The sequence below is a fragment of the Sinocyclocheilus anshuiensis genome, unplaced genomic scaffold, assembly GCF_001515605.1.
Source record: "Sinocyclocheilus anshuiensis isolate Anshui unplaced genomic scaffold, SAMN03320099.WGS_v1.1 scaffold425, whole genome shotgun sequence".
Classification (NCBI taxonomy): domain Eukaryota; kingdom Metazoa; phylum Chordata; class Actinopteri; order Cypriniformes; family Cyprinidae; genus Sinocyclocheilus; species Sinocyclocheilus anshuiensis.
In genome coordinates, this window is record NW_015537947.1 from 762,851 (window position 1) to 787,622 (window position 24,772).

General features: G+C 37.3%; 2 protein-coding genes across 2 annotated transcripts in view; both read left to right on the plus strand.

Moving 5' to 3' along the window:
* The window catches only part of LOC107664273 (collagen alpha-1(XIX) chain-like), a 117,204-nt gene extending 110,708 nt beyond the window's left edge, over positions 1-6,496 (plus strand). Inside the window, exons 26-32 of the mRNA XM_016454799.1 lie at positions 64-153; positions 3,638-3,679; positions 4,245-4,322; positions 4,858-4,893; positions 5,929-5,973; positions 6,105-6,158; positions 6,389-6,496. Of these exons, the coding sequence (XP_016310285.1) occupies positions 64-153; positions 3,638-3,679; positions 4,245-4,322; positions 4,858-4,893; positions 5,929-5,973; positions 6,105-6,158; positions 6,389-6,496 (453 nt within the window). The remainder of the gene's footprint in view (positions 1-63; positions 154-3,637; positions 3,680-4,244; positions 4,323-4,857; positions 4,894-5,928; positions 5,974-6,104; positions 6,159-6,388) is intronic.
* Positions 6,497-6,549: 53 nt separating this feature from the next.
* The window catches only part of LOC107664190 (collagen alpha-1(XIX) chain-like), a 27,575-nt gene continuing 9,352 nt past the window's right edge, over positions 6,550-24,772 (plus strand). Inside the window, exons 1-16 of the mRNA XM_016454676.1 lie at positions 6,550-6,577; positions 6,975-7,028; positions 7,353-7,406; positions 7,703-7,756; positions 7,932-7,985; positions 9,188-9,232; positions 10,072-10,122; positions 10,218-10,262; positions 12,283-12,309; positions 14,285-14,338; positions 15,184-15,228; positions 15,908-15,952; positions 16,065-16,127; positions 19,265-19,300; positions 21,879-21,923; positions 22,392-22,535. Of these exons, the coding sequence (XP_016310162.1) occupies positions 6,563-6,577; positions 6,975-7,028; positions 7,353-7,406; positions 7,703-7,756; positions 7,932-7,985; positions 9,188-9,232; positions 10,072-10,122; positions 10,218-10,262; positions 12,283-12,309; positions 14,285-14,338; positions 15,184-15,228; positions 15,908-15,952; positions 16,065-16,127; positions 19,265-19,300; positions 21,879-21,923; positions 22,392-22,535 (831 nt within the window). The 5' untranslated portion in view covers positions 6,550-6,562. The remainder of the gene's footprint in view (positions 6,578-6,974; positions 7,029-7,352; positions 7,407-7,702; positions 7,757-7,931; positions 7,986-9,187; positions 9,233-10,071; positions 10,123-10,217; positions 10,263-12,282; positions 12,310-14,284; positions 14,339-15,183; positions 15,229-15,907; positions 15,953-16,064; positions 16,128-19,264; positions 19,301-21,878; positions 21,924-22,391; positions 22,536-24,772) is intronic.

A 24,772-nucleotide genomic window follows, 5' to 3' on the forward strand; every position in this document is an offset into this window, starting at 1 on the left:
TGTCAAATGACAAACCTGAGGTGACAGCAACTCTAAATGCCAGCTGTCGGTGTGTGTTTGCAGGCTGATGCAGGTGGAGCGCCGGGACCGATAGGCCCCCCGGGCCTCAAGGGTGAACCTGGTCATCCTTGCTCTGTCGGACTTTGCAATGGGGTAGGTACACAACACCATTCCTATCTTTCTATTTCACTTCACCTCCATGTTCCCCACTCAGTATCTTCTCTTTCGGCACCCCTTATAGACACAAACAGAATATCACTCAACACTTATCCAACATCCCACCGCCTTGATGACATCTCAGATTTAAGAGGCACACTGACAATGATGTTATGCACCTGTAAATCTGCAACACATTGCCGCACACGCATTCTTCCTCTACCAGCAGCCGGGGTTATCGATCAACAGCTCCTTGTTTTCAGCTTTTACAATGAAATACTGTTCATGCTAATTCACCACTTTGGTAAAAAATCTTGAAAAACGCCTTTTCTGTGCCGTCCTTACAGTGCACCTGTCAGCTGTCCAAGCCATGAGAGAGAAAAATCACCTATGAGATCTGTAAAATACCTCAGATGTTTCTCTTAGAAATCAGTGAGAATATATGGAAGGAAGTTGAGACTTTTGATTCAGTCTCCTGCTTCTTGGTTTTCTCAGGAAAAAGCTACTGTCTCATCTAGGGTTTCAGAAAAGATCTAAACAATGTCTCGGACTGTGGCCAAGATACCAGCCTGCAATCTGTTAGAAATCTCAATTTCAACTCAAACAATTCTTGTCCAGTTATTTCAAAACCACTGTCTGGTCTGGTCTGGTCTAATTAAAGTTATATCTGAGTGAAATAGCTTCTTGAATGAGAAAGAATGTAGTAGCAGACAGATGACAGCTCATTGATTTCAGCTTTGACAATGAAATACTGCTCATGCTAATACACTGCTTTGGTAAAACTACCTTTAAATACACCTTTGCTGTGCCATCCTAACGGTACACCTGTTACATTTCTAGTTTGTAATGTAATAGTATAAACTATTTAAAGACTGCATGAAATAGAAGTTGTGATCATCTTTTCTTCTCTGTTGTGATATATTTCTGAGTAAAGCGGCTTCTTAAACAAGAAAAAACTGCAGAGCAGGACATGATGTTGTAGGACATGATTTTGTCCATCAGGAGTGGACTGGATCATTGAATAGTCGTTTGCTATTGCATTTTATTTCATGCTGACTTTAAGCAGTTTTCATGCTAGTTAGGTGCCAGCTGAGCTCTGACCTAAGAAATGTTTTGTTTGTGAGGGAAGGAGAGAAACTGCACATTAACGGTAAAGGTGGTGAGTCATCCAGCATAAAGCATATAGACAGATGGGTGGTGGGCAGACTGAGCACTTGTTGATCAGCTAAATGATTTGCTGGACGGAAATCAGTATAGCATGAAGTCATCAGCCACCTTTATCTCCTCTGTTTTAGTGGAAAAGAGAAAGAGAGGGAAATTTATATGAGTGAAGTGAACGAATGAAATCAAAACTAACACAATTTTATGACGCTCTTTATAATAATAATAATAATAATAATAATAATGTAATAATTTAAATTGAAGAAAAAAACTTTAAACTTGATTTGATCATGAAAAGTATGTTAAATGCCTTATTATTATTATTATTATTATTATTATTCAATACTTAATTGTACAGTAAAAAAATGTAAGGCGAGACTTTATATAAAAATAATAATAATAATAATAATCAAGCGTAGCGTTAGTTCTGGCAGGTCACGTTAGTCAAGCTCGCATCAGCTGACTCTCAGCTGATCCCCATCAACCTATGGGAATACGACACCTATCTAAGCATTCATGTATAAGGTCCCTCAGTATTATCAGCAGTTTTCGCATTGCTCAATAGCTAATTACCCTCCTCCATCCCCAACTCCTCCTCTGTCAGTCGGGATACAGCCTTCTGATTCTCCTTTGAATCTGACTAAATCTAAAATGTGTACATAACATTATTGAACTTTAACAATATCTGCAATACATTTATGTTGGTTCTGTTCTGTTTACCCTGGGGGGTTATTGCTGCTCTCCCTGCTCTCATCCATGCTAGGCTGCATGGATGCGCAGGGAGTTCTTGCCAGAACAGAACCATACCGCCAATCCAAACTGTATGCTAATTGTCAATCATATATGACGATAGTGGTCCTGACAGAAATAATAGTTAGGGGTGCGCCGATTCGATATTCAGTATCGGTATTGGCTCCGATACTGCCATTTTCTGCTGGATCGGGTATCGGTCAGATGAGACCGATCCAAATCCGATATTCTGCGTATACTATTGTTATTGTTATGCCCCACGAAAGGCACAAAAACATTATAAAGCACCATAAAGTTTTCGTGCACTATATTTCAAGTGTTCTGAGATCGTTCCATAGTTTAATGTGAGGTACAGATTAATATTTAAGTCGTTAAATTCAAGTTCACGTAAACTCTTCTCTCTGCTGCGGCTGTCAGTCATCCTCCATTCAGCATTCAAACTGTGCGTCGCATAAAACTCTCTCTAAGATGATTCAATGTTCCTATTATTATACTTGATCTGTAGATAAAGATCAGTGGTTTTGCATAAAAGGACTTTATCTTGCTGGAGTTTAGTGCTGTTTCTAAATCATGTTTCTACCGGGTGTCTGTTAGAGATCACTACACTGGAGTAGAGAGCACTATGAATTGTTCTTCATGCGCACAGTAACTGAAATTTAAAACTGTTTAAAGAAAAAACTCAAACTATCGCACAGATATTATACAGTACGCATCAGTATCTCTTCCCTTTGTGCTTTGAACTTTTGATCATGATCAGGTCAACACATTGAGGAATACAAATTATACACTGATTTAAAAAAAAACTGCACTGGTATCGGATCGGGATCGGTATCGGGCGATACTCCAAATTTTTGGTATCGGATCGAGATCAGTTCTGAAAAAGTGGTATTAAGCCAGCCCTAATAATAGTATATAGTAATTGTTGTTGTTGTTGATATCACTAACACCCACTTTTTCGTTCAGTCCAACAAGGCCTTGCTGTATTTAATCGGTTCACTATACTTTAGTATCCTGTATTTTGACTTTATAGGATTCAAACAGTCTGTTTACCTACCTGCTGTGGCGGCTTCTGCGATGCGAAAACTACTTGCTAATCTAATTCTTGCTGACCACAAAAATCAATTTTCCATCAGTGGCATAGAGCAAATAATGCTTACTGTAACTCTTTCACACTGTCGGCTCCTGCAGTATCGCTTGCAAATCATACCGAGAAAAACAATTAAAAATTTGCTGTGAATTGCACCGAACTCAAGAGCGTGCAGTATTTGGCAATGTTGAGGAAGCTGCTTGAAATTGTGTCTTGTCACGCTGCAAGCTACTAATTTAAAGTGGTTAAGAAAAAGTGAATTATTTATTTACCTGTTTATATAAAATATGACACTGTTCTTTTAACACGGTTTTCATAGCATCACTACTTTAGTATTCCTAAACACTGATTTTCAGACTGTTCCTATGAAAGTTTCTCAGTTCTTGACTTGTGTCTTCTTATCTGGCTGAAACTGAGTCTTATGTAAGGTCTAGGAATATGGTATTCATTTGAGTTTGTGTTTCATTTCTTGTTTTGCACTAGGAGGAGGTCGTGTCTGGCCTTCGGGGGTTGCGGGGCCCTAAGGTAGGTCACTGTGAGAGATTCTTTTTAAAGTATTCAATTTTGCGCTTGTGTAGTTTATCTTTAAAGGAACATCCCCAGTTATATTTCCCTGTGCTGTGCTTTGTCTTTTAGTCCACTTTTTATTTATGGTGTCATAAGAAATGTCAGCATTATGAATAATGTCGATTACCACAGAAAACCCTTTTGACTCATTCCCAAAGTTTAAAACAAAGCAAAATTTGTGGAATACAGTTTTCAAACTGAGTTACAAGTCGAAATTGTCTGTGGTAATAGAGCTTAACTTGTATTAAACCCAGAACATTTATTTAAGCCAGTTGCATGCTGTCATAAATGATTTGCTTATGCAGAACGCTTCGTTAAAGCTCTGATTTTACTGCTGTGTAAGCATCTGTTTGTAAGGGTTTGATTTGAAATGAATTACTACATACTGCCTGAAGATGTTCATTTTAAACCACAATAATTATTCAGCCAAGCCTTATTGTCTAAACTTGCACTACTTGACTGTGTTTTGTGAATTTTGGAGTTAATTTAGTTTGGCTGAATTAACTTTTTTGTTCTCTACCAGGGTGAGCGTGGTGTACCTGGAGTACCTGGAGATGCTGGAGAGAAAGGAGAACTTGGCATTGGAATCACTGGACCCCCTGTAAGTACCTGTTCAAGAATTTTAACTTCACAAACACTCTTGATTGTCTTCATTTAAAGGGACAGTTCACACAAAACAGAAAATTCTGTCATTTACTCGCTCTCATGTTGTTTCAAACTTTCTTTTGTGGAACACAAAAGCTGAAATTTCAGTCTGTTCCTCACACAATAATATGGTACAGCATCAAGAGAGTTGGAATATAGTGTACAAGTCAAATGAACAACTGTTATGGTACTTTTTGTCAGAATTGGAGCCTGACAATGGCTTTGTTCTGTTCCACTGAGTCATACAGGTTTGCAATGACAATGACTATTCACATTGTTTCTTCATCCCACATACTTCCCACAGACAACCACAAAGTTCACACTATATAAAAGCATTTCAAGTAGCTTTAGATTTTAGCATTTAGCATTTTGTTTGTATATCAGACTGAAAACAATATTTATAAGACAAGTGTAATTATTAATAGAAAATGGGTTAATTCATGTATTTCTTTATTTCTTTATTTACTTAGTTGTTAATTTATTTTCTGTAGGGTCTGATGGGACCTAAAGGCGAACCAGGAATTCAGGTAAAAGATAAATTAACATCCAGAAATCAACAACTTACATGTAGACCAAGCATGTAAATGAGATATCATTGTGCATAATGTACTAAGGGTGGGAGAAAATATTAATTCTCCGATGCATCGTGATTGTCTCTTCAACGATTCTGAGCTTGGTTTTCCCCACATATGGCACGTGTGTGCGCTAGACTAGAGAAAATCGCGGCAGGCTTCATTGCAGAGGATATATGCGCTGTGAGACATGTGCGCATTGCTTGACAGCGTGTGCTTCCACCCGCTGTTATTTCAGTGTTTTCCTTTAGATATGCTTTCATTTATGCGGTTTTGAATGCAGTATGTATTAGATGCAGGAAACTCACATACTGACAGACTTTGACGTGCACTTTGTTTTTGTTGTCCTGAAGCTTGATCGCAGCTGCGGTTAAATGCACTTGCATCTCCGAATACTTTTATGATACAAAATTGATGTAAACACAGTCAGGTATGTTTTCAGAACAGGGCAAAACATCTGATATGTTGAAATAGATCTGTGCATTAGTGTGAATGCAGCCTATTAAAACTGCCACTGTCTATAATGTCATCAGTAATAATCAAACAGCAGTAATGCTGAGGAAAAAAGAAAAACCTATAACTATGATTGTCTGGAAACTTTCAAATACTTAAAGCACTATTAGATACTGAAAGTACTTTTTGTTTATCACTTGTAATTGTCTTTTTTCCCCCTTTATTATTACTATACTTTATTTATTATTTAAATATAAAATTTATATGAAAATGTAGCCATGTGCAGTAATATTTAGAATTGAGGATGCAACGCATCATGATGCATCGTGATATCAAATTTAATCGTTGAATCGTTGACATGATAATTGTAATCGAATCGAATCGTGAAACCAGTGAAGATTCACACCCCTATAATGTACTTATACATTGATATTACATATTTTTTAAGATGTTAAAAAAGATAACACAGAGTTTCAATCTAGATTGTGTTGAAAATGTTGAAGCAAGTGAATTTACATGATGGTGTTATTTTCACAGGGTCCTCGTGGACCTCCAGGACCACTTGGAGTGCAAGGAATTATGGTGAGAAATTATTTTATTTCTTTGAGTCCAAATTTGTCACAAGGTGAAAATATAAAAATATTTATATGTAAGAATTATTTTATATAAAGAATATTTATATTCATATATGTTTTTGTGTCTTAATCTGAAAGGGACCTCCAGGCCCACAAGGCAGACCAGGACCCCCTGGACCCCCTGGAGAACCGGTTCGTAACATGTTTTTTAACATGCTGATATTGCCTTTTTCTGAATATTTCTAGAAACATAAAGTTAATATCCAGGTACGCGCAATATGTAAAGTTGTTTTGTTTATTTTTGCTCTGCTAATGAAAATAGTATAGGATTACGATATTGGGGAATAAAATAAATATTTGTTTGTATTGCGTCTCATTTTCTAATGTTGTATCTAATGATGCTCTAAATGGTTCTTTTTCAGACAGCACTACCTATTGTTGGAGACATGGGGACATTACTGAAGGTACTGTTTCATCCAGCTGTCTATCCTCCTGTGCACTTATTTTTACTGCAGTCTAGTGGATGCTAACATTAATAGTATGAATTAGGATGAACAGAACTAAATAAAATAAATAAAGCTCCAGGTATCCCAGGAATGGATGGAGAAAAGGTAAAAAATGGCTGCAAACACATTTAATCTTCTCACTAATTAATATTCTGTTCCTCCACCTGAGATTCCCTAGCACTGATTGCTGTCATCTTTTCTGGCTGATTGTTTATAGATGGCACCATTGTAGACACAAATACACCAGACATTTCTGCAGTCCAGTTATTTAATATGAATGTGTATATAATATGAAACAGTGGTTTTTAATCCTGGTCCTTATATGAGCTTGTGCTCTCATTCTTTAAAATGAATCCCGCTTTGTTTGATATTTAATTATTTAACATGTTGACATTCATACATAAACTGTGGCCTAAGTGTTCAAATACTTTGCTGCACTACTGCATATTCTTGTGTCTGTCTTGTGGATCTGGCTCCTTATGTTCTGGGTTGGCTTTGACAGGGGGATCAGGGTCTTCGGGGCCCAGCTGGTAATCCTGGAAAAGAGGGTCCCAAGGTAAGCCGCCCTAAATCAGAGATTAGAGAAGAGAATCGTGATTGGCAGACACATGAGCTTTAGCTGTAATTCTTGAAGTACATTTCCTCTGTTACAACAAGGCATTGCAGGGCAAATATATTACACATGGTGCAACAATTGTAGCAAAATATGGTTTGCATACTTGTACAGTCGAGTGCCTGAATGTGAGACATTCAGTGACAGGCAAGAATTGAGGCCAGAGATAAACATGAATAATATATGAGAGCATTCTTAGAGAGAAACTCAATCAAAAGATTGTACTTACTGTCTCAACTATTTTCCATCTGTCTCGTTGTCATATAGGGAGTGAAGGGTGAGAGAGGCTTTCCTGGTCCGATGGGGGATAAGGGTGATGAGGTGAGTTATCAGAATTACACGGTGCAATGCGACAAATCTAAACTAATCCTTGTAAAGTTGTCTGATGTGTCATAGTTGTACGCTGTACTGCTGCCTAACTAAATTTTCCAGACTCTGCATCTGAAATGAAATGATTTTATTTGTTTGAGCAGTTTGCAGTTTGCATAGGTATTAAAATAAACTTCTGTTGAAGTTTAGCCCCAAGCTCACAGTTAATTGGTCCAAGGTTAGAGAATGCATTATCATACAATACAATTATTACTACAATTGTTTTTTGTCTGTTTCTCTGTTCCTAGGGGTCCCCAGGTGTGCCAGGATTGCCTGGATCCACAGGCCGCATGGGTCCACAGGTGAGAATTTTCCAACAAAAATAAATGTTATCATGACTTCATAATTACTACATAGCTACTACATTTTTTGTCAAAAAAAAATAAAAAAATTAATAAAAATCATTATTTAATTTTTAATTATTTAATTTTGGTTATTTAATCAAAAATAACCTCATGCATATTCCTCTGCCTTTAGGGACTTATTGGCAGACCAGGACCTGTTGGGCCCCTAGGACCAAAGGGAGAACGGGTAAGCATAATTAAGTGATAATTTCTGCTTTAAGATTTAAAAATAATATTAAGTACTTTAGAAAAAAAAGATAATGTTATTTCAAACCCAGACATAATATGATTATTTGTGGAACACAGTGAGATGTTTGCAAACTGTTCATGCTATACTTTTCAATAGAATATACATTATGGACATGGATAATGTCAAGTGCATAAGTGAACACTAGATTTGGGGGCTGCTGTTGAGGAAAAAAAAAGAATAATGAATTAAAATTTGGACCGTTTCTTTCACAAAATGATCATATGTTCTCAGAAGGCCTGAACTATAGTGCGAATGGACCACTTTCATGATGGCTTTGTATCTTTTTTTTTTATCTTTAAAATGGTTAATTTTGTCGCCGCCGTTAGCCTTGTGGACAGCGTGCTGACATACAGCGCCGTTGCGCTATGGGCATCCCGAGTTCGAGTCCCGACTCGAGGACCTTTCACGATCCTGCTCCCCCCATCTCTCTCCCTCTTCGCTTCATGTCAGTTATGTTCTGTCCTATTGTAATAAAGGCGAAAATGCCAAAAAAATAAATCTTTAAAATGGTTAATTTTGTATTCCACTTAAGAAAGTTATACAGGTTTAGCACAACATGAGAGTGAGTAAATAATAATTTTTTTTAAATGTTTGGTTTATAGACTAAACAAAATAAAATTGTTTATTTGTTATGTATATCATCTTAAATGTTATGTTTAAAAATTCCAGAGTTAAACTGAATTTTATAGTGGGATTAAACCAAAATGTAAGGCATATCTTTTTCTCTTTTTCACTTTTCCAAACATTATGATTCTTTGATCCATCTGCATCTGTATGAGTCACACACACTTCCTGATAATTGGCTGGAGTAATACTCTCACAAACGGTTAGCGGGAGATAGTGAATATGAGCTAGTGGTGTGCCCTGCAGTGTGCAGATATGCACTAGAAAGGGGATAGAGGCATTTTTCATTGGTTTTCATCAGCTGGTCGGCTCCACTGAGAGCTAACCCAATAGAGCCAAGGGGCACCAAGTCTATCCTCAAAACTTCCAAATCCTCTATCTGACACCTGTTATTTATTATTCACAACATTTGCTAACACTGCAGTTGGCCTTGACTCTCAATGCAATCACATACTTCCTTTGGAGAGGCAGTTTGTGTTATGCGTGTAAAGAAAAGAAATGTCTTTTTGTTCCAGGGCAGCGAAGGACTGCAAGGCAGACCCGGACCTCCTGGACCCCCTGTAAGTTCTGAATTAAAGTGTGCATTTTCTACACCACTAGGAATTGCAAACATAATTGCAAAAATAATGAATGCTTTCCTATAGGTTTCCATAACTCTTCCTGCTGTCTGTCATTGGTCGCCAAAAAGATAGCTCCGCCCCAATCTAGCATCACATGGTTGGAGTTTTGAAAACAATAAGCAATGTGTTGATAGTGCACCAGTATTTATCCTTTTTGGGAAAATCAGCCTATAAGTGGTTTATTCATAGTTATCTCTGCATATAAAGATAGAATGGGGAAAAATAATTTTACATAGAAAAAAAAGTCAGCTATAAATGAGATGGGTGTAAGTGAAGATGGGTATTTAATAATAAAATACTTTTTTGAATACTTTTATTTGTAGTTTTTTATACAGGTTCAGACCTAAATATTAGCTTCAGCAGCCCACGTAACCATGTGGCTGTCATTTCAGTGAACATTAAATATGCAAAATCAATTTTCTTCAACACTCCAGCTCATTTCAAACAAGCATAAGGAAATAAAAAATTGAAATGTAAACAGTATGCAATGCTCTAATACATTAAATTGATGGCCATAATTTCATAACCACATCAGTGGCCCAAGAAATGCAAACAACACAGCAATTTTAGACTCCTATTTAGTTTGTTTCCCTTATGATTTTATAGCTTGGTTAATGATAAATAAGGAGGAAAATCTCATTGACTTGTATTTGAAGGAGGAACCTTTGACATATCTGGAAACCATAATATCATATTGATTTGGGCAGGTTATTTTGACTTGAGCCAATAAGCAAACACCTAGCAACATGCAAAAAACCTTGTAAACTTGTTCTTTTCAGGGTGTCCCATATGCAGACAGCAATGGGATGAGCAGTCTCTATAAACTTCAGGTAAAACTTTAACCTGATACTAAAACACACTCACAATATATATGTCATATTGTTCACACTTCATAAACTGCAGTAATCCTTTTTATTATTTACAGAATGGCGCGGCTAATACAGGTCAACCCGGACCACCAGGGCCCCCGGTATGTGTCGTATTTTTTAAATTATGTCCCACATTAAATTAAATAAATAGCTCTTTGAACGTAACCCACCACAGGGAATCAGTTGTAGCACTTTTAATGAAGTTTAAATGTCAATACACAAAGAAGCTACATTGATTTGGGAATCTGTATTCGGTTTCGCTGCTGTCCACCCCTGATTTCAAGAGGTTTACACTGCATGAATTGAAGGACAGATCACGGCCACACAGACACAAATCTAAAACTCAGACAATGACAGTAGCCCAAAGGGAGAAGGGCAAAACAAACCCATCACACAGTCAACAAAGTAGCTGCTTGTAAAGAAGGGGTAATTAAAATGCAGCGCTTTAACAGGAAAAAAAAGAGAAATATATATAAAAGAGCTTTTCTGCCCTAGCGGAATCATCCGATTAGCTTGTCAACACAGCGACACGCACACTTATCTAGTCTGTATGTAATGTGTCCTTCCTTTCCATGAAGAACAAGAGTATTCCCTCCTGGGCCATCTTTACCAGACCGCCCAGAACTCTGAAAATGCTAAACCCTTATCAGTAGGTCTGAAAGAGGACACTCTCCAATCTCCCTCCTCACTGCGATAGACTCAAGGAGCTGCTTACAAGTCCCTCGGGGTGCTTTGTTTCGGTTTATCCTCAGCTGAACTTGTTCTAAGTGGGACGTGACACCTCCCACAGCATCCTAACATTATTGAACCTCACAAGTGAATGGTTTAAAACTCTACATAGGCATAAACAGTCACTCATGCACAGCACACATCATGCCTTAAATTGTTAGATAGATAGAGCACCATTCAGAATTCAGTTAAGGATGCCTTAAAAAAATTATTTAATTTGTTGAATTTGAATTGAGGTACTGTATTTAAATAATTAAGGCAGCAAATGGGAATTCAGAATTGTAATTCAAGTTTGAATTCAAGTTTGAATTTAACTTAACCTACACCCCTCTTTTCAACAAAGAAAAAAAAAAGAAAGGCATAACCAAACTAAAATAGTTAGTTAATGAAGCCTTTGTGTTGCATGCATACTTGTAGTCTCATTTGAAAGAAGACATTTGTCAGTGGAAGTGGAATTACAAATTAATACAAACAAAATGTAGTTTTTAAGTGCAGCTTTTGTATTGTGCATTTTAATGTGAATAATAAATGAAATATAATCTATTAAAATTTGTTATATAATAATAATAAAATCAGTTATTAATTTAAGTTTTACATTTTTAAATTTCATTCAGCTTCTTTTTAGTACTATTTCCTGAAATTAAAATTACAATATATAGTGTATATTCATTGAATACATTGATTCATGATATCATTAGTTGTTTTTATCAAATTAACTGTGTTGGAAGAACACTTCCCATAACATTTCCCAAAATGCCTCAACATCTTTTCTTTCATCTTAACACAATTATGTAATCAGTAGATTCAAATGATGTCAAATATTTATCTAATAACATTGTAGTGGAAATGTTGTGGTGCTCTATGGCAAAATTATAATCTCTGAGTTGGCTGAATAACTTGTTTTGGTCGTACTGAACTGAGTTAATATTTCTAATCAGTCGAGTAAAAATGTATTCTACATATGAATTGTTAATTACATAATGTAATTATTTATTGTACACTTCCTAACATTCCTTTCTTGTGTGATTCAAATTTTTTTGAATTACAACCCAGTAAATTCTACTTACTGTCAAACCAATTAAACTTCCTGGGGTACGTTGTCAGTTTAATTCCAATTCACACATAAAATGCAAAAGATCCGATTCTCAAATTCTTAATTGTGCTCTACCCTGTTAGATTGACAGCTCACTCGGCTTTGGAACAGAATTCTGTCAGCATAATTCCCTCGTGGTTCTTTTGTTTGACAGTCACTTGATTGTGTTACTGTTTGACAGCAAATCTTAGCAGATGCCATCCAGCTAATTACACAGATTGGATTAATTGATAGCACACATAGCAGTAAGGTCAAATAAGGTCAGCTTCACAGGCTAATTTTGTGCTTTTGATTTCCAGGGGCCCAAAGGAGATGAAGGAAGGATGGTGAGTGTTGCGTCGCTGTGATTTGTATTGAATGGTCTTCTGTCTTTCTATGCCTCTGGATTGAGAGAAACAGATCTGGCCAGCACTTGCTTTCTGGCTAGTCTCCATTAATCACAGCTCCTGGCTCTGAAGTAGCCCGCGAGCAGCCGAGCACGACAGTTTAGTCACACAGCATTCTCAACAACAAAAGAAGTGATCAGGAACGGCACCTAAATCAAATTGTTTCTGCCTGTGGGAGATTTTGTGAACGCAGTACATGCACAGGTCCCAACAAAAACACATGCACGACAACGACAGATCCCTACAATAGCAACAATGCAGCTCCAGCAGCCAAAAAGCTGGCACTTTCTGTTCTCTTGGGTGCAATTTTTATATTTTTTATTGTTTCTTTTTTTGCAAAATGATTTTTCAGCGGCATGCTAATTTGACATTTGAATAAATGGTCCCAGCAGTCTCCGGCACTGCACTAGAATTGCCCCCATCTGTCTCCAGTCGATCCTCTTTCTGGTCCCATGTAGGTCTGCGCTCTGTTATACGTGGCAGTCTACATGTGCGACAATTACTGCCGCAATTTGTCTCGGTGGTGGGGCCCATTAACATGGCGCCCGCTGCTGTCCCATCAATAGCGACTGAGCCATGAGACTAATGTAATATACGATGCTTGTACTCAGATTTTTCAGCACTCCGTGGACGGGTTCGGTGTGGAGAAGCAGCCAATCACTTGGGGTGAATTATGAGCTGCTCTGTTTGCAGCGAAGTACGTATGATTTATTAACACGGCAGGCTAAATGAAAATGGAAGGAGGAAAGTAAATGCTTTGTCAGGATGGTAATGCGACAGAATTAGAGTTAACTTGACTCACTTGTCAGGATGAAGATAAATATGTGGGTTTTAATTGAAATAATCAGTGACATGCTGGAAAAATGGCATTTGGTGTTTGTTGAGCTGCTAAAATACATTACACAAGGAGTCTGGTAGCTACACTGTTGTGATCTGCTCCATCAGTCGCTTTGACCTGGAAATACATTTTGAGTTCCACTGAAGGAAACAGGAAAGTCACAGCTTTCTAAAGATCCAAACCATTGCTGTGATATAATCTTTTAGGAGTATTTCTTCAACTTTGGGCACTTTTATGGCCCAGGGGTTGATTTTATATTAGTAAATTTGACATGGAAAATTTTTACCATGCTTTCATCATTTAGTTTTACTGCTTTTCAAATCCCATATGTATAGATTTGAATGTTTTACTTTTGTCCCAGAGCCAGAACATCCAATATTCAGAATATCCAGCTAATCCATCATATAAATATTACATTTTGAAACTATTATATTATAAATGAAAAGTAAAAATGAACCATTTCAATATTTGTGTGAAAATGCTGGATCATGCAATGCAGTGTAATGGCTGCTTAAAATTCAGCTTTGTCATCATATGACAAAAAATACATATTAAAATATATTAAAGTAGAAAACTGTTCTTTTTAACTGTAATAATATTTATAATATATATTACTGTCTTATTTACTGTATATTTTAATATTAAATCAAATAAATGCAGCCTTGTTGAGCATAAGCCTCTTCCAAACATAAATAAAACTTAATTATTCCATATATATATACAGTATGTATGTGTGTGTGTGTGCATGTGTGTGTATTTACAATACAAAAAAAATTCTGGCTATTAGATTAGCTTTAAAGGTGACATATGAAAATCTGACTTTTCCAGGTTTTAAGTGCTATAATCAGGTCCCTGGTGCATCTACCAACCAAGGAAACGTGAAAAAGATTAACCCTTCAATTTGCATTAGAGAAAAAAAAAAGTTTATTAGTTTTCCTGAAAAATGTAGTGGAGTTAGTTGCATTGCCACTTTTACTCAGTCAGTCACTCACTCACTCCCCAACTCTAACACACATACACGGACTTTCACACATGAAGGTGTCCCTGCTGAGCTGGAATGTGTTTCTTTTATTCCAGGGTGAGCTGGGGCTGATGGGATTACCAGGTCTAGAGGGGCTGCCAGGTGCTACGGTAAGTGCATTTGAATGAATCGTGTCACTGGACGCTCTCTGAGTGTCCCAGATTACACACAGCTTTCACCAGCTCAGCCAGCTGTTCCACTCTGTACCTTCACGATTTGACATGACATTGCAGTTTTGGTGTGTGTGTGTGTGTGTGTGTGTGTGTTTGACAGACAGAGAGATGGAGGATGGTGGCTAGACATTCATAATTAATTCAAGCATTGTTAGTATTCTAATTTCAACGCAGTGCTTAGTCAAAGCACTCGAGAATTCAAGAGAAAGACCATGAATACGAGAATACTAGAGAGGGTAGAAATAATAGGCTTCATTAAATCGAGCCAACAGAATGGTCCAGACCCCCCCGACTGCACGTATCAGAGCGCTGGTGCATGGAGACTCTATTTCGTCTGTCTGCCAGAGCAGCTTCCACGTAGGAGCGCTGGTGCATGGAGACTCTCTTTCGTCTGTCTGCCAGAGCAGCTTACTACTTTAAGCGGCATCAAACTCGCCCACTCTTCCCAGAAAGGACTTGTCAAGATGTAGTCGCAACATTTTGCGAGCTCACCGACTCCACAACAGCCACGAGGCTGCCTGATCTCAAGATGTTTATTTGCATGCTCTGCCCCAAAACTTAAAAGTAGCTCATTAATTCCTAAAGCCAGCAGAGCGCATATGTAGGAAAGAAAGCAACTCACACACACACACAGAGATACTCAGAGCATGATTTTGGAGGACTTGTCAAGCACAGTTGGTTTGGAGAACAGAAAGAAAAGCAATCATTGTGTTTTTCTGATGTTCTCAGGCGCTGTTGCAGTAGATTCGTTACCTTACTTGTGTATGCTTGTGTGTTTGAAGGGTGATCCTGGCCTACCTGGTCCACCTGGTGTTCCTGGCCCTACTGTAAGTTATTCTGTTGTTATTTTCCTGCTTTCAAATCACTGTACTACGCATAAAACTATTTATTATTCAGGAAATAAGCTACAAGCAGTAAGGTAGTAAGTAAATTGCACAAAGCACAGCAGACAACCTGCCACCCCTTCAGCCTTCGCAATTTTCACAATATTAATGACAACAATTTTCGTGAAAACGTTTTATTAAAAAATTTATGAAGTGCCATCCTTCTACTAGAATAAGGAATTTCAATTGGGAGTGCGTCAATCATGGTTTGATCGCAAAATAAATTGTTATTTAGATTGCTTATGCTTGTCTTCCATATTTGTATGTTTAAATAAAATGCTAGTAATTTAATAACACTATTAAATTTAATCTTTAACAAATCTCAAAATAAATATCCAGTTTCCACTCTATGCATTATAATTTTGTGATGGCAAAATTCACTTGTAGCATTTAAATTATTGTGTTGGATAAGCCTATTTAATGCAGCAATTCATATGGGATTTTCTTACGTTGAAGCTGTTATGGTTTAGTGGTCTGTCACAAGACAAAGGTTTCATATCACATATGAATTTTTAGATAAAAGCAGTGGATGTTTTAGCCATGTTCCCAGCCTACAGGTGGTTTAGATGGACACCAGGTTTGAGGTCTAACTCTCTCTTCTTCTTGTTCCTGTAACTGATAGGGAAAGCCTGGTCCGCGTGGTGAGTCAGGGATCCCTGGAGAGCCGGTGAGATTTGCTTTGTTGCTTGTTAGCAGCTGTCAGTCATACAGCAGGTTTTGGCAACAGGATAATGTGAGACTGATGATGTCCGATTTTCCCTCTTTGTCTTTCCACACAGGGAGAACGAGGGCCTGTGGGAGAGACTGGCTTCCCTGGACCTGAAGGGCCTCCTGGATCCCCTGTAAGCAATTGTAGCATTCACTACACCGGTAATCTGCAGCGTACACTGATGAACACCTGCATGTAATCTAAAGCAGCGGTTTTCAGACATCTTTATGATAGGATATCATAATCTTCTTGTGAGGAACATCTTAAAATATAAATGCCTCTGTATATTTTCATGACCCATTTACTGTATTCTGTGAGGAAAAATACTAATTTAAGAGGTTAATTTTGTAATCTGGAACTAAATTAATCAATTTATTTATTTTATTTATTTAATGAGAATAACACTATATGCACATTTATTGTTAAAAAATATTATGGAAATGTATAATGTATAATATATTATGTATATATGTATATATATTATATATATATATATTATGTATAATATATATGTATATAATATATTATTAATATATAAATTACATTTATGTATAATATATTAATAATGATAATAATACATATTGTATTATTAGCGCAATAATGCAATATAAATATTATAATTATAATTACAAATAAATATTTAAACTAAAACTATATGCGATTTTTTTGTCAGAAACTGGAGCTGTCAGTGTAATAGCAATTATTGGAAAAAAAATCAAAATTTTACTAAGATTTTCCATGGGTCACTTTGTGGCCCCTAGGGGTCCCAGGATCTACCTGTAATCTACTGTTTATGCTGCACCTGGCTGTGATCTACACCCTCTATAATAACATTTAGTACTCATTAGTTTCTATCCTCTATTCTCAACTCTGTGATCTTATAACAGATTGATCCATCGTTTGATCCATCCTTGAATTGCAGACCAGATTTAATTAACTGATTAGTCTGCTGATTGATTCACAGTTTGACTCGCTGTGGATTCAGAGTTCTGACACAAACATTCTGTTGGGTTCTGTCCCTTGATTTCTGCTCACTGGCCTGTAGTTTGATTCAGAGTCTAGGCTGTTTCTAATAAGAGATCCCAGAATGCTAAAAAATCACTGTAAACATGCATCAGATACACTACACAACTGGAAATATACAGGTTTAGATTGGCTGAATTAATATGATTGACACAAAATTGGTGTGATATAGCGGCATAAAGCAGAACTCTGTGTCAGATTGTTCTCTACAAACCACAGCGACTGTTTTTTTGCTGTTATGTCTCACTTCATAGCACAGAGTAATCTCCTCATATTCTTCTCTGTGCTGTGGTGTTAAACCCGGCTGATGTGTGCTGTGGTAATGAGTGCAGTCACTGAGGTAAATGTTTGATTGGCTGTCTCAGTGAAGGAGTACAGCAGCTGTACAGGTCTCATTTAATTGCTTCGTTATTTGTACAGCCGTAATGCCTTTAGCACCTCCGCTGAATGCACAGAAATCCCCTGAGGATTTCCTGTTTCTTCCAGGTGATATTTTGTGATTTATTCCTAGTTTATCTAGCTTGAGTCCTAATTGTTCGCACTTAACCTTTGTGGAACAATGTGCACTAAACTAACTACAAGTACAAACTAGACTACATCAAAGTTCACGTAGTATTTGCAACACATTTGACATTTGTAATGTGAAGTATAGTAGCACCAAGAAGTGTGTGTACTGTAATAGACACACTTAAAAATGCATGAATGTCATTGCAGTTGATGGCAAAAAAGGAATGCAAGTGGCATTTATTTCTAAATAAAACTGGACATTTCACAAGAAAAAAAACTTTACATTCTTTAGAGATGTATGGATAGATAGATAGCTGGATGGATGGATGGATGGATGGATAGATGAATAAAATCAGAGCTTGAATTTCGGCGCGGGATTGCACATAATTCTACCGATTCCCACAGTTTCCGCGATTGTAACGCTGAAAATTCCCGCAAATATTTCAGCGTGAAAGACGCTCGGGACAGATGACTGAATGTATCATTTGCATGTGCTTTTGAGTCTTACAATTTTAAACATTCATGTGCTCAATTCAGTACTTGCGCGCTCTCTGTGAGACCTCTTTCTGTGAGCTGAGCTCACACCCAAAGCCGCACATAGAGCCGCATCTGAGAGCGCACGACTTCAGAATTAAGTTGTGTTGCGATTAATTACACGTAAACGGCCAAATACATACAAAATTATGTCAAAATGCCCATCTTGATGAGTATTCACATAAACATTTATACTAAACATTGTCGGTATATAGGCTATTAAGTGAATGTAAACAGTTGAGAAACAAAACTTACGTGTAACAGTTAGATCCGTGCATGAGGTCTTAAAGAGACAGCAACCTAAATAAACCTGCTGCTGTCTGTCATTAATGTTTACATTGAAGACTAACCAGTGTTATTTTAAAGGAAAATAGTTTATTCAGTTTCTGTGGTATTTCAGTACCTGAATATTACTGTTATACCTACCTGAAAAACTTAAAGCACAGTTAATTTTAGTTGTATCTTGTTATTGTATTTGTTTGTGCCATTGCTTGTCATTTATCTATCCTTATTTTAATTACTGATTATTTACTTGTCTTTTTTAGTTAAATTCAATTCAGAGTTTAAATCAAAGTATCTTCCTCACAATATAAATATGAATCAACAACATTATAAATTGTAAAACACAAATATACTGGGTGACGAAACATTTAGTTTGGACATTGGACATATTATTGGTAATTTAAAAATGTCAAAAAAAAAAACATAACTCCCCCCTCAAATTAAAAAATCCCCCCCATAAGAGCCACCTAAAGGGGGAATTCCCCCCATTTTCCAAAACAAAATTCAGGCCTTGAGAATGATGGATGGATTGATAGATGGATGGATGGATGGATTGATAGAATGATGGATGGATGTATAGATAAATGGATAGATTATCTGATTGTCAACCATTCTGTTCTGTTTCTCATATTTGCAACATTATATCTCACAATTGCACATTTATTTTTCAGAATTTAAAAGTTTTTTTTTTTTTTTTCAGAATTGCAACTTTTTCTCTCAACTTCAACTTTATATCACTCAATATTCTGAGATGAAAAATTGCTTCCATTTTTACTTCTGTGAAACTTCTAAAAGAACATTATGAAAGTGGTTTTCTAATTGCATCTTAACATTTCTGCTCATTGTGGCTCATCTATGAAAAATTATCAATGCAGAGTTGCTTTGATTGCGAAGACTGATGGGAATGTTCTGTCTCCTCCACAGGGAAGGCCGGGAAAAGATGGAATTCCAGGCTATACGGTATGTGTGTATACAGTTTATGCACGAGCGAGCTTTGGCTTCAGCTGTACTCTGTGTCTAATATGATAAGGTTAGGAGAAAATGAATGCTTTTACTTTTATACATACAGCATGTAATAACTTGTGCTCTAATATTTCGCCAGCGAGTTAGGATAGTGGATTGTGGTTAGACTCGGTCTACATTTATCTCTGTCTCACTCGATTTCTTTCTTTCCCAAGCAAATAAAAACCCAACACCAGTCATTAGTCTTGTAAAGTTTTCAATAATAATACCGCTTTACTCCCTGCTAATGCTCTACAGTGTGGATAAAATCCTGCCCATGAGCCATTAAATCATGAATGATGCATGCAATCACTAATTAAATGTCCCTACAAACAGGGTTTATAGTTTCGAAAGCCTTGTCACGTCAAACAAAAAATGTTTCATTCTCTGATGCCTTGTCACAACAGAACACATATCTACAGCAGAACTGTGTGACAAATCGCATTTTTGCACTTTACAGCAGTGAGCAGACACATCAGAGAGCCGCCAACACACAATCTCGCATATTTACTCCTCTGTCACAGACAGACAACCGTAGTAAATACAGCATACATCTGCAGATCTGAATGACGTTTTATATAGGATTACAATGAGGTTACGATGGTTAGCTGGCCCAGTTTGCCTCTGCTGGTTGATATTGTAACTACAACATCTGGCTGTAATAATCAAGCGTTTTGACCAGTGTTATTTACAGTATGTATTGTTATAGTATTTATTAATATTTTGAATTTTTATTTATTCACATTTCATTTTATTTTTAGTTTTAGATATTTTGTTATATGCTTTTTTTGCTTTAATTTTGTTTTTCAGTTTTAGTAATTTTAGTACTTATTTTACTTCAGTCAACATTTCTAATTTTAGCTTTTAATCTAATTATTTATATTGTTTTAGATGTTATTTAATTTCAGCTATAATTCAATTCAGAGTTATTATATTTAATTCAAACTAAAATAATTTAAAACAAAAATTGTGTTTCTTGAAATAAAAAAAATGTTAACTGAAATCAAATGTGAAAAAAACGTAACTAATTTAGTAAATCCAAGTGTATTTTATTTCAGCTAGTTGTCAAGGCATCATTTCTCATTAACTTGAAGTACTAAAATAACTCAAACAAAATAAACTAAAGCTAATAAATAAAAATTGATAAAAAACTATATTGACAAAAATGTACAACAAAATGACTAAAACTTCGAAATTGAAAAAAGTGAAGAAAAAAATCGAATTTAAAATATTTACACAAACTATAATAGTATAGCAATGATACTAAAATATATATTTTTTTACTTAACTTGCATTTTATTTGTTTAACTTGATTGGCTCAAGCAGAACCGAGCAGCCATGAGTCAAGAAAGTGGATTTTAAACCATGTTTTTTTCAACGAGCAGTTCACCTTTTCCCACTTCATACTGTCTCTGGATGAGTCAAGGTTCAAATGGGTGCGGATCATCTGGAGGAAGTTCACTGGCCTTATTTTCGCTTTCATTCACGTCACCATCTTCTCAAATGGCACGACTGCGTGTTTGCGGGGTGTTGGACCACTCATTGAGATTTCCTCTATTTTCTTTTCTTTTCCCCCTCTCTGCTTCATTCATGGATGGCCGTCTATCTTTTTCAGTGGTGCAACAGTGCCATCTAGCAGGAAGTTTCTCGATCCTCTCCGTTTCATACTTTTCCGTCTCTTTTATGGCAGGGGCTGAGGGAAACGCAATTCAGTGGGCACGGTGATGGCTTTAAACTCTCCTCATCAGGAGCCTGGGAATAGAGAGTAGAAGAGAGAGTGTTAGACATTGATGGGGGTTTGGATGAAAGCAGATGGTTGAGGATGCTTTCACAAAGTGCCGCCCGCTTTAGAAACGCAGGCTAGATTGCTCGGCTGCTGTAATCTAGCAGGAGAATTAGCTAGTGGGAGCCGTGATGCGAGAGAGGAGCAGAGATAGATGGGAAAGTGAGGGGGGAGAGAAATGCAAGAGTGGTTTTGGAGTACAATGAGAGGTGTTTCTCTAGAGAGCCCTCTCAGAGGAGATGAAGAGAGAGGTATAAGAGAAAGAGAGATCCAGAGGTTCACGGCTTTGACGAGTTTGGGGAGAGAATGGTCATTTGTAAATCCTCTGAGCTTTTTTGCTCTGCTCTCGACTGAATAACTGGAAAAGTTGGGCCATTAAAGCAGCCAGATAATTTCATTCCACTAATGCAGCTTGGGAGCTGCTATGAAAAATAGTGCAGTTTAGCCGTCTATATGTATGAGGGATTACTTCAGGGACCAAAAAAAAAAAAATGTGTCTGGACGTTTGCTAGCTCTGACAAATCACCCTTTGGATGCATCCAGGTGGCTCCTAAATTTGGAAAATAAAGGATATAAATATAATAAAATCTAAATCTAAAAATACAATATATATGTATAACATTAACATATAATATTTCAAATAAAAAATGTAAATATCTAATATCTAATTTATATGTCCTGAGATACCTTTACCTTTGTACCTTTGTGCTTTTTCTTCATTTCTTGGAATTCTCTCTCTTTGTATTTTCACAGGGAGCCACAGGCAGACCTGGAGACAGAGGTACTAAAGGAGAACGGGTAAGATTTTCATATTTTGTTTTGATGGATTCCATACAATATAAAAGGGTCAGTGTAATAATCATTTCTGTGTCAGAATCCATTTTTGCATATCAGATTACACCTATTCTAAGAGGAACATGTTTTCAATTTCTGAATATGTTATTGGTGCTTTAAAACTTTTTGTTCATTAAATCAAAGTCCCTGTTGTCCCTGTTGTTGTGACTAGAAAACTATAAAAAGGGAAATATCATGAAGAAGGAAACATATGATTAAACATATCAATAATCAAAAATAAACTCATTTAAAATGTATTGCTCTATTAATGACTACAAATATCTAATCTCCATGTAGTAGCTTTGATTATTTGCATGGTGCATTGAATGTAATTCAGCCAGATGCTATTATCAATTAAGGCTGAGGCAGCTCATAATAGCCGGCTTGTGTTGTTTATATTCTGTTATTTATATTCTGGCTTTGGCTTTGCAGGGAGATCCGGGGATTCCAGGAGAGAGAGGAGTACAGGGAGAAAGAGGCAAATCTGGAGAAAGAGGGGTCATTGGTCCTCTAGGGCCGCCTGGACAGAAAGGAGAACCTGGATCTTTAACAACACCAGGGACCGTCAATCTGTTGGTATGTATATAATCCTACAGTTCCGAGCCATAGAGACAAATCAGAATTTAGTACTTGTTAAATCAATGTTCTTAAAGGCTTTCCATTTCCAAAGACTTCACCAATCTTACAGAAAAATTTGAGGTTGCGTTGGCTTTCTTTAGGCTTGCTAATACTGACACCAACATACATACACTACCATTCAAAAGTCTGGGGTCAATAAGATTTTTTTTGATCTTGCTAAATAAAAACATTAATTTATTTCTAAAAATGACAAATTAAATGGATCAAAAGTGACAAATATTTTGTAACATAAATGTCTTTACTACTAAAAATGTATTATGTATTTTTGAATTTTCTATTCATTTAAGAATCCTGAAAAAAAAAATTCAGTTTCCACAAAAATATTATTAATGGTAATCATTTAACATTGAAAATAATTAGCACAAAATAAGCATATTGATTTTTTTCCCATCTATGATTTCTGAAGGATCATGTGACACTGAAGTGGAGTAATGGCTGCTGAATATTCAGCTTTGCCTTCACAGGCATAAATTACATTCTCTAATATATTAAAATAGAAAACAGTTAATTTAGATTATGATCATATTTGACAATATTGCTGTTTTTACTGTTTTTTTGGTCATATAAATGCAGCCTTGGTGATCATAATGTTCTTCTTTTAAAAACATTAAAGAAAACTTTCTGGCAACTTAATAATAGTGGCAGTATCAATACTGGGAATTTTAATAATTTCATACATTATAAAAATCATGATGATAATGTATCAAATGTAATAGAGCTATTTACTAAGTATATTTATCTTTATTTAAACATTTATTTCAACATTTTTTTTTTTTATTAATTTGGTACACACTGTAATTTGTTGAAAGTTTCAGTAGTTTGGTTTAAAAAAAAATTTTATTATTAAAATGTTCCTGACTTATTTCATATATTCATGTGTCAGTGTAACGAATCATCCACTGAAGGCGAGTTGAAGTGAGAACCCAAGTGCAGCTTTATTTACAGTGATCCAAACATCCAAACATAATCCGAGACTTGACTTGACATGAACAGACTTGACTTGACATGAACAGACTTGACTTGACATGAACAGACTTGACTTGACATGAACAGACTTGACTTGACATGAACAGACTTGACTTGACATGAACAGACTTGACTTGACATGAACAGACTTGACTTGACATGAACAGACTTGACTTGACTTGACTTGACATGAACAGACTTGACAACAGACTTGACTAGACTCACTGACAGCGGGTTACAACATCAATACACGACCAGAGACAATGGCAACATGATGGCTACTTATAGCAAACAAGAGGGTCACCTGACAAGAACAAACCAATGGGAAACAAGACACATGACTAAGACAACCAATCAGAACATGACACAATGAACAGGGGAACCAATGGCATGAATACATGAGGGCAAGGGAAGCATGACACAAACAGGGACCATGAAACAATTACAAAATAAAAGACATGGAAAACATGAACATGAAACAAAACACCACATTACATATCCCCCCCCCTAAGGGCGGCTCCAGACGCCCAAACAACACCCAACAAGTCCAGGATGGTGGTGGAGTGGAGGCAGAACTGGGGAAGGGATGGAGGGCCAGGCCCATGAAGAGGAGCAGGCAGAGCAGGGGGCCATAGCGGAGCAGGCAGAACAGGCGGCCATGGTGGGGCCCAGGCCACAGCCATAATAGCGGCCCACGGTGGAGCCGACGGAGGGAGGAGCCAAGGTGGAGGAAGGGCTGACGGCTCCAGGGGGCTGACCAACAGGCGGTGGAGCAGGTGGTGGAGCCCGAGGCGGCAACAGAGAACCGAAGAGCCAGGGTGAAGCCGAAGATCCGGAGGACCAAGGTGGAGCCGGAGGCTTCGGCGACCAAGGTGTAGGCGGAGATCCGGAAGGCCGCGGCAGAGCCAAAGCGACAGAGGACTGAGGTGGAGCTGGAGGGAGGGAGGAGCCCAACGGATCCAGAGGGACGGAAGGACGAGGCAAAGCCAGAGGAGTGAAGTCCTGAGGTGGAGGTAGGGGGACGACTGACCAAGGCGGAGCCGGAGGGACGAGGGAGCCTGGCGGAGTTGGTGGACTGACGGGCTCTGGTGGAGACAAGGGAGCTGGAAGCCATGGTGGAGCCACTGGGTCGCAGGACCGAGGCGGAGTCTGGGCATCGGAGGCTGAAGGCGGAGTCGAGGGATCCTCCAGACTCGACGCCAATGGAG